This window comes from Primulina huaijiensis, chromosome 17, assembly GCF_012295235.1.
Source record: "Primulina huaijiensis isolate GDHJ02 chromosome 17, ASM1229523v2, whole genome shotgun sequence".
Lineage (NCBI taxonomy): Eukaryota > Viridiplantae > Streptophyta > Magnoliopsida > Lamiales > Gesneriaceae > Primulina > Primulina huaijiensis.
The window spans coordinates 14,836,018-14,846,037 of NC_133322.1; the positions used below are offsets into that span (position 1 = coordinate 14,836,018).

The window sequence follows — 10,020 nt, forward strand, 5'->3', positions numbered from 1 at the left end:
TACGCAATAATTTTGATGAATTAAAATTACTTACATGTGAATTAATAATAATTTACATTTCTCAATAAAAATCTCAATCTCAATTTTACAAATACAAACTAAAAATAAAATTATTTATTATAGACAAATGACAAAATTGTAACTCATCACTTAATCATAATTTTAATCATAAAATTGATCAATCAAAGTAAACATTATGGATATCCTATAGAATTAGTTTAATAATCTCAGTATTATTTATTCACATATAATCGCATCTCACTAATTAAACACAAAATATTTATGTGTGTGTGTGAGTTTATATTATACGGTACCGAATATCATATATAGTACAAAAAATTATGGTATAAGAAAATATATATCGATACCGCATCAAAAGTTTTTGTATATCGAAATTTTAGTTACATATAACTAACATACATATTATACTGAAATTTTGCAGTATATCAAAAATTTCGGTACGATATCAATATATATGTAAATAAACGATCTTATGATATATTCGGACGGAGATTGGCCCTCGAGAGCCATTTCGCACTCTTTCAAGGGTGGATCTTGTAGGATTCTTAAGAAATTCTTCGATTTCTGTAATTTGAAAGTGAGAACTCGTTTCTTTATTTGGTGTTACAGTAAACTTGGTATACCAAAAATTTCGATATTTTTTCTCACCCGCTATATATATACATTCGTGTATATATTTTTAGAGATTGGACATTAAAATTAATCAATCGTTAACGTTCTGATATTAAATTCTGTTATGTTGTGTTCTCTGTTCCAATTTCGTTTAACTGAAAAAAAATATTATAATTAGATTCATATAAATTATAATATTATATATTTTTAAAAAAGATAATCCAAAAATATTAAAGTCACGTGCACGACAAGATGGACGCAGGGAAGGGCCCAATAGTAAAATCTGACCAACTTATCACCTGCCAAAAATTACCATTTCTTTTTTAGACAAAATTAAGGGGATGATTTTGTTATAATTAAATTTCGAATTCGAAATCTCATCTCAAACGACTTTGTTATAGGCAAAAACTTGTGTGAGACGGTCTCACGGGTCGTATTTGTGAGACAGATCTCTTATTTGGGTCATCCATAAAAAATATAAAAGCTCATAATTTTTTTTTATATAGGTTTTTAAATTATGTATTAATGGTCATGTGTGTACCTCCTCTGCCTATAGAGTCGTTTTAGTGGAAAATATTTTTTTTAATCTAAGTAGAATAATTTATTTTATTCCAATATTTTGTGATGCTCGGTAGTTATCTATTAGCATATATAATACAAAACACCCTATATTAATTATATAAAATCATAATATAATTTTGAATTTGTCTAAAACACTCTCCATTTTATCCAACTAATTATATGATTTTACTATATTATAATAAAATTTTTATTTATATTTTATTTTATCTCATACTATTTCAATTTTAAAAAATTATTATATTTATTTTAAAATTTTAAAAAAAATACCTCATTCATTATTTTTCTACGGAACACACGCATCATGTGTGTCATGATCTGTCAAATTTAATTTTAATTAAATAATAAAGATACATATTGATAATATTTAATATAGTTAGCTATAGTAATCATGGTAATTAGTTAAGATAACTTAAATAAGATAATATATTTTATTAAAAAATGGTGATCCAGTTTGTTTTATAAGTAGATTATAGATACTATAGAGAGCTGAATTAGAGATAAAAATTTTAAGAACAAGTGTTTCATTTTTAATGACCTTTTTTTCCTCTTTTTTTTTATTTTTTTTATTATGATGATCTCATCCGCATCGGTAAATCTCATATTAATACAATAACTTGAAAACCTCGTTAGTCAGATAAATCGTACTACACTAACCATGTATACAGACTCACCCGAAAAAATATTTGTAGAAAAAATTAAACTCATGATCATTTGTCAAACAAAAAATAACAAGTGTAAGAGAGACTCGTGTCACTCATAAAATATAAAAAATGATATAATTTATCATTTATAAAAGAATACAACTCAAAACAAAAAATAGAAAAGAGGACATCAACAGGTCCAGATGCAAATTTCACCACAAAATAATCGTTGATTAGTGAAAGAAACATTTCCGTAGCCGATTCCATTGCTAAACTCCATGTTTTATTGTAGTGTTTGGAAATGGAATGCTGAATATGGTACCTAAAATTTTGATACTTGGAGTATACGTGGGTGTGGCCAAGATATCTTGTGTAAGATCATTTGTCCTGACGCGAACGTTTACTCCTCCGGTGAGTATGGCTTGTCTTATGGGTAAGCCGACGGCGTCTCTTTGGCTCTTTACTGCAATGTAAAATCAAAACTCAGCATAAGTTCGAAGGCAAATTCTGAATGGATGATGCAACTGTAGCAAATATTCAGTTCCATTTTGATTTCACAGCAGTTTGTTCCGATGTAGTTAACAAAAACTGATGTAGAGCCCAAATATGATGGATTTTTCACAGGAGTCCCACATTTCTTGCAGATTGTAAATGGGATCGGAAGGACATTAAAATGCCAAAATACTTGACAACTTAAAGATATATGGAAAACGCTAACCGTAGAAGTAGCTTGGAAAGAACAACCAGGGGCATTGCCATCAAAACTGAGGACTAGATAGAAAAAGAATAAGACATAAAAATACAGATTTTATGAGTTATAGCATTTCAAATTTAGGAAGTGCTACTCTTGTGCCTGACTTACCGTAAACCAAACAAATCTTGGTGTCGCAAGAGGTTTTGTCAATTCGTAACTTCTTAATGTTTTATGTAGAGTTTCTTCGACCTTCAAAATGTTAATGTGTTAACTTTGAAGGGGGAAAGATCAAAAGCCAAGAAGAAATATTTGTGATATATGCAGCTCATACCAGGGAATGGTATACGCGCACTTTTTTAGTGATCTTTTTATGGTAGCGAGCCACTTTCTTTAAGTAGGGCCTAAAAGATTTAAGTGCTTTATCCACATGAGGTTTAGCATGCTTTGAAACTTGATCTAAGTACGGCTTTGTGAACATCTTGGCTTCCTGTTAAAATATCAATAGATAAAGTCGAGCCAACTTGAGTTGACAATGTAAAATTTTTAATCACCAAAGATTTTTATTGCATACCTGGAAGTATGGATCCGTGACCTCTAATACTTTTACCACATGTGGTTCAATGGCACTGTGAGCCACATGATAATAATCAATGGCTTGAGTGGAAAGTGATTGAACCAGTGGTTGAAAATCATCAACAAAAGTTTTGCAGCGACTTTTGATAGTTGGGAGCCATTGCTGCAAACATATAATTGAAATATCTCCTATTCGTTAAACCATACAAAAAACTTTCAAAAAATTCACCTTTTTCCATTGTAACAGGTAGCAGCAGAGAACCCTGTAGCCTCTACTAAATAACAAAAACTAGAATTTGAAACTATTTCGAAATTTCGAATCCTGAAAATGAAAGACATCTCCAAATAACTTACCTTTTTGAAAGTCTCTACGTGAGGCCGCATCCACTTTTCAACTTCAGATTTCTTCTTAAGAGACTGAATAGTCATTATAAACAGAACGGTTACATAGAAAATATCGAAAGTTATGGAGCCTTTTGCATGGAAAGACATCAAGCTTGGAAACAGACATAAAATTCAATCAAATGTAGAGAGAAAATAATGCATGACATGAAAGCACAACACCTCTCGAATTGTCAGATCTAATACTGGTTTCCCATGCTCATCCCAGTGCCTTACTACAAATGACTGCATGTTTAATACAATTCATTAAGAGAAAGCTCCCTTAAAAATTTTCCTCATAAGAAATACATTACCTGAAAATGAACTAAATGAGTAGACAGCCAAGATGGCAACCAAGCTTGACGAACCTAGTCATAATTAGATTTAATGAAGTTAGTCTATGTAACACAAAGTACAAGAACAACCATCCACAGCAAGAGGAATTATATGTTCTTCATTGAACCATTTTTTACCAACAGATTTTCTCATTCAAGTTATTTCGACTCCATCAATTCTGTGGATGGAGATTTTTTGAACAAATAGACCAGCTCAGGCTTTAGTCATGTAAATATACATGTTAAATCTTTAAAACACAACACTACTGATAAAAGTGACTATGGGACTTTGAAATCAATGGAAGGACTAGCAAACCGAACTAATCATGCAGATTCAAAACAAGTGATGCAATGCCTCTCTCTACCTATGCAAATCCAGTTCAACACTCAGCACATCTCAATGGATTAAAGGAAATAGTTGAGTGCTCTTGTCCCATTTATGCGTCAGTGAACAAAATTCTATCCCAATATCTGTGCCACCAGCCCCATCAGAGGCGCTGCTTCCTAGCATCAGTTTCAGAAAGAATTCCAAATGAGAGTGCCACTACAGCGAAACTCAATCTAAATGAGTTTCCAGCAACAAATAATATATCCTCTAACATAACCAAAACCTATTCACGATTTAATTTTCTTGGATTAAAACAAAATATATTTAATCCCTATACAACTTTCATTTTCAATACTTTCCTAACTTGTATAGCATTGTAAGTAATGACGGCTAGTTTTGTGCATTGTTACTTGTTTCCCTGTCAGAGCACACATGAATTTAAGCCTGGAATTGTTAAATTAAAGGAAATTGGTAGAAATGCAAAGATATGCATCACACAAAAAGTATATAACAGGTCACCGTCAATCTAACAACGTTGAACATAGAATCAGCAAGTGACCAACCAGATCCACAAACAAGTTAAAAAAGGAGTCAAGGTGAAAAAAGGAGAAAATAAAATCACCTCTTCTAGCTGTTTGGAAATGGAAGAAGCCTCCAATTTAGCTTTCAGCATTTTTTCCTGTAAACACCAACCAAAGCATCAGTTACACATGCACACCATGTATATTAAAAAGAAAAGAAGAAGTAATTTGGGGGTTGAACAAACCTCTGCCACTTGAAGAGCACGCTGAGCATTGCGAATCTTTGACTTTTGTTCGTCATTTATCCTTCGGAGCTGTAACGAAGTGAAAGGCATCAAAAAGTGGAAATCTCTTCCATCCAGAACATTCTCCAGGAAATGAAGAATTATACAACAGTGAACATACATTTTCAAGATTGAACTTCATCCCCTCGATCTTTTTCTCTGCTATATTTGCTTGAACTTCAAGAGCATCCTTTTTCTCATTTTGTGCCTCAATCTCCTTTTTAAGATTAATAATCTGTCATAGAAGAACCCACAAACACAAAGCATAAATACAAATTAAAGATTTGCCATCATAATATCTTTTCCAGAATCCACACAACTATGTTAACACCTGCTTCTTGATGTTGTTAATGCGAGCATCCACCTCTCCCGGCCGCCCTTTCACATCTAAGGTTTCCTTTTCCTAGAAAGAATGAAAGAAAAATTCAACACATCACTAATGATTAAATCATTAAACGAGACTTCAAGAACATCCAGTACAAATTTTCACCCCAAGTGATTGCACTGTTCTCTGCAGTGAAACCAATACATTTGACTTCTCCTGGATAACTTTCTCCAAATGCTCAATACTCCCATCCTTTTCTTTCAACTCGCCCGTTTTTTCCTCAATGCTCGTTTCTTCAATCCCAAAACCATTCAAAAATCAAAATTAATAAGAAAATTCTCAAATATTTCATAAATCACGGTAAGCAACAATTAACACACAATAATTTCACAATCCCATATAAGAAAACACCTGATCGATACAGTTAGCCAGCGGTCCACGATGAATTCGAAACAAAAGCATAACCAAATTCAAACGAAATAGACAAGGTTGAAGTGATAAGATCTTCCAAATGCTCCACCAAAATACAGAATCTAGGAATCAATCAAAATATCCGTTAGATAAAAGAAATGATACCTAAATAAGAGATCTTTGACTTGAGTTGGAGCAGTTCCAGTTCAGAGGAAGCATCGGCCTCCGTAACTGGGGACACGGCGTCATCCCGGACCTGAAAAGCAGAGGAACCATCTTCTTCAACAAGAAACGAGGATTCTGCACATGCAGTTCCGGCGAAAAGCGCGGGCAGTAGAACAGCAGCAAGGAGGAGCAATACTCGGGACGGCATGGAAGAGAGACCAAAAGAATCGGAGCAGACGAAATGCGGTTCGAGTTTTATTGTGGGGACTCGGTTGATTGATTTGACAGTTTCACCCCTCACCCTGTGATTTTCTCTAATACTCAGAAACCATATGGTAGGTTGGAAAATATTAGTATAGTTTGGATTACTTATTAGACGAGGTCTTTTCATAATACGGTTTCACGAATTTTTATTCGTCTTTTGTTTATATTTAAAATAAAAATTAATATATTTGACATAAAAAATAATATTTTTTCACGGATAACTCATATAAAATATCCGTTTCACAAAATTGACCCGTAAGACCGTCTCACATAAGTTTTTTGTACTTTATTGACGTCCACAAGGTTGTGTTTTCAAAAAATTAAAATCGATCGTTTGTTGTTTTATTAAAAGTTGTTTTAATCCGATAGTCTTTCTCCTAATAATTACATAATATGCGGGAATATATGAACATATGACCTTTTATCGAATGTTATAATTCGTGATAAATAATGCATCTTAAATTTTGTAAAACATACCGTGGTATAGTTCTTTTAGTAATGACAATTATTTCAACCAAATTTACATATATAATGGACGGGTTTGCGGATAATGTACTCTGGGGAGTGGAAATTTCCTTTCAGAAGGAATGACCTTGCGATGGGAAATACTTGCATCTGTGAGTTCATAGAAGGAGCTAAAGGCCTTTACTTGAATCCGAGCGAAAGTCGGCATCTTTTAAAAATCTCGTGATCCATGTAAGAATTTATTCATGTTTAAACTTAATTACATGATATTGAATGTGGAAAAATGAATAGAATATTATCTTCCGCCATTGAAAATGAAGAACACCTTGAACACCTCTTGGATTTCTTGTAGTGGTTTATGATTTACGATGTTAACTTTAGGCGTGTATGCTTATGGACCATAAACATAACTATTTATAAAGAACTCGTACCATCATCGGGTAAGTTTAAATTTAAATTATGATTTATCATGATGAGATATTTTGAATTTAAAAATATGATAATATTAACAAGATAAACAATATGATCAAGATAATTTATCACGATATAATTTTGTACATTTAAATCTTTACAAACACATGACCAGTAGATAAAATAAAGTTTGTGCATAATTAAATCTTTTAGTCATCATCATATGGGCCACTTAATAAGATAATATTTTATAACTTAATAAATCATTTCCATTACTCTCTCACTTGACCTATGTACATGTAGAATCTAAAATAGTACACGTAAAACCCATGTATTTATTTAAATTATTTATTCAAATTTAAAACGATTTGTTTAGCAAGGCATGATTTATTTATTTACATTATTTTAAATTATTTATGTTTAGGTGATGCACGTTAAAATGTTTTCTCGAGTTTCATGTTTCAGGCGATTATTCGATGCGGGATCGAGGAAAAGAAGCCGGCGACGATTTTGACAATTTTAAAATATGGTATTTTATTTTAAGTCGGGATTGGGGCATTTTAAATGATTTATTTAGTTTTAAGCATTTTAAAGCCTAATTAAATTATTTAGTTATTTTAAGAGTTTAAAGCTTTTAAAATTTAGCATTTATGTATTTTGTTTTAAATTAAGAGATTTTATTTAGAGTTAGAGGAAGTTTAGTATTTTAATTAGTTGTTAATTATTAATTAAGCAATTTTATACCCTTGATTAACTTAAAATACACACACACGAGACACACACACATTCTTCACTTTGCAATTTCAATTTTTGAGAGGAAAAACCTAGGGTTCTATAGCAAGAGCAGTCGCCCCTTTCCCTTCAGATTTCCAACAAGATTTCGTTTAGTTTCTTCAAGGAAATCGAGCCACAAATCGTTCCGGATCAACCCTCGCATCTTTCTCGCTTCGGTATCGTCGGTTAGGTAATTTTAAATATCAAAAGACATGTATATTCTTTCATTCTTGCATCGATCTTGGAACAGAATGCTTGCTAGACGTATGGTTAACCGTGGAGCAAGGGATGAGGACAGAGAGGCTCGGAATAAGGAGAGGGTCACTCCTCCTCGCCCAGCCCCAGATATGCAGGCTCATATGCTTGTAGGGATGACTCGGTTCTTCGCGCTGTTTGCAGGGAATCAAGCTGCAGTGAACACAGGGGCGAGGCCCAGGTTAGAGGCAGTTTATGAGAGGTTCAAGAGGATGGACCCAAGGAGTTCTCGGAGACTACTGACACGATGATAGCCGAGGGATGGATTAAGTCCATCGAAGTTATCTTTGCGTTTATGGAGCTGCAGGATGCAGACAGGGTCAGGTGTGCTACATTCCTTCTGTCAGGAGACGTCAGGCTTTGGTGGGAGAGTGTGTCAGTGTCATTGAACTTGCATACACTGACGTGAGATGGTTTTAAAGAAGTCTTCTACGCCAAGTACTTCACTGAGAAAGTACGATCTAGACTAACCAGGGAGTTCATGACGTTGCGGCAGGGAGATAGTAGCGTTGCAAAGTTTGTCCGAAAGTTCGAGAGAGGGTGTCACTTTGTACCCTTGATTGCGAATGATGCTTGGGAGAAGCTGAGGTATTTTATGGATGGGTTGCGGTCGATTTTGCGCCGTGATGTTCGAGTTGCTGGTCCGACGACTTATGCAGTTGCCGTGTCGAGAGCTTTGACGGCAGAGCAGGACCAGAGGGATATTGAGGTCGATAGGCAGGGCAAGAGGCCCTATCAGGCACCTCAGCACCAGCAACAGCAACGACCTCGGTTTAAGAGGCCATTTCAGGGGCAGCAGGGAAAAAGGCCATTTCAGGGACCGCCGAAAGACAAGGATCCTGTTCCACAGTAGAAGGCTCCTCAGAGGCCGGGTGAGTACCCGGTGTGCCCGAAGTGCAACTGTCAGCATCCGGGACAGTTTTATATGGATCGGGCAAATGCTTCAAATGCGGAGCAAGTGACCAGATGTTAAAGGAATGCCCACAGTGGAGGCAGCCGACCCAGGGGAGAGTGTTCGCCATGCAAGCAGAGGAGGTGAACCCAGACACGACCTTGTTGACTGGTAACTAATTTAATTCAGAACAGTATTAAATTTTGATATGCTTGTTTCGAACTTAATTTGGGATTATTAGTGTGTTAGTTAAAAATTTTGGTGACTTGGAATAGAAATTTTCTGCTATGCTTGAAGTTAAGATTAGAAGTTTTGGGATATAAGTTTTGTATTGTGCTAACATCTCTCAGGAAATATTTTCATAAAGAGAATAGCCACGAAGGCCTTGATAGATTTAGGGGCCACTCACTCTTTTATTTCGAAGACGTTTGCTAATCATCTGGACGTCAAGTATATTGGACTCGACGTGAGCTATTCAATGACAGTCCCATCAGGGGAAGAGCTATCAGCTACTAGCGTGGTCAGAGACATCGATCTTGAACTGCATGGCCACTTAGTGTATGACGATTTGATTGTGTTGCCAATGCCAGAATTTGATATCATTTTGGGAATGGACTGGCTGACAAAGAACATAGTTCTTATTGATTTTCAGCAAAGGTCAGTGTTGGTAAGACCTTTGGGCATGGAGCAGTTTCTCTTTGAGCCAGATAGATGGAGAAGTTTCCCTCGCATGATATCATGCATGCAGGCTCGGAGACTTATTCACAAGAGTTGTCAGGCTTTCTTGGACAGTATTGTTTCCGTCCTCATCCGAGGTACCAGTAGTCAGAGATTTTCCTGACGTCTTTCCAGATGACGTCACAGGCCTTCCACCAGAGAGAGAAGTGGAGTTCGCCATTGATTTTATACCAGGCACCATGCCCATCTCGAAGGCACCGTACCGTTTAGCTCCAGGTGAGATATTAGCGCTCAAGCAGCAGATTCAGGAGCTCCTACACAAATAATTCATCCGCCCTAGTTTCTCACCATGGGGCGCACCAGTGCTCTTCATAAAGAAGAAAGATGGGAGCATGAGGCTGTGTATCA

The 10,020-nt window shown here is 35.2% G+C and overlaps 1 protein-coding gene across 1 annotated transcript; it reads right to left on the reverse strand.

Moving 5' to 3' along the window:
• Nucleotides 1-1,950: 1,950 nt before the first annotated feature.
• LOC140963476 (uncharacterized) lies at nucleotides 1,951-6,168 on the reverse strand. The gene is made up of 14 exons (XM_073422817.1): nucleotides 5,874-6,168; nucleotides 5,463-5,590; nucleotides 5,304-5,375; nucleotides 5,094-5,207; nucleotides 4,934-5,002; nucleotides 4,790-4,846; nucleotides 3,819-3,872; nucleotides 3,688-3,750; nucleotides 3,478-3,540; nucleotides 3,122-3,286; nucleotides 2,882-3,037; nucleotides 2,719-2,799; nucleotides 2,575-2,627; nucleotides 1,951-2,319 (listed from the first exon to the last, which is right to left on the reverse strand). The coding sequence occupies exons 1-14, from the start codon at nucleotides 6,079-6,081 to the stop codon at nucleotides 2,235-2,237; spliced, it is 1,368 nt and encodes a 455-aa protein (XP_073278918.1). The 5' UTR covers nucleotides 6,082-6,168; the 3' UTR covers nucleotides 1,951-2,234.
• Nucleotides 6,169-10,020: the final 3,852 nt, after the last annotated feature.

Coding starts and splice junctions, on each gene's coding strand:
- LOC140963476 (XM_073422817.1), bottom strand. CDS start 6,081: ATGCCGTCCCGAGTATTGCTCCTCCTTGCTGCTGTTCTACTGCCCGCG. Junction 3,287..3,477: donor ACGTAGAGACTTTCAAAAAG/GTAAGTTATTTG, acceptor ATATGTTTGCAG/CAATGGCTCCCAACTATCAA. Junction 3,038..3,121: donor TCACGGATCCATACTTCCAG/GTATGCAATAAA, acceptor ATATTTTAACAG/GAAGCCAAGATGTTCACAAA.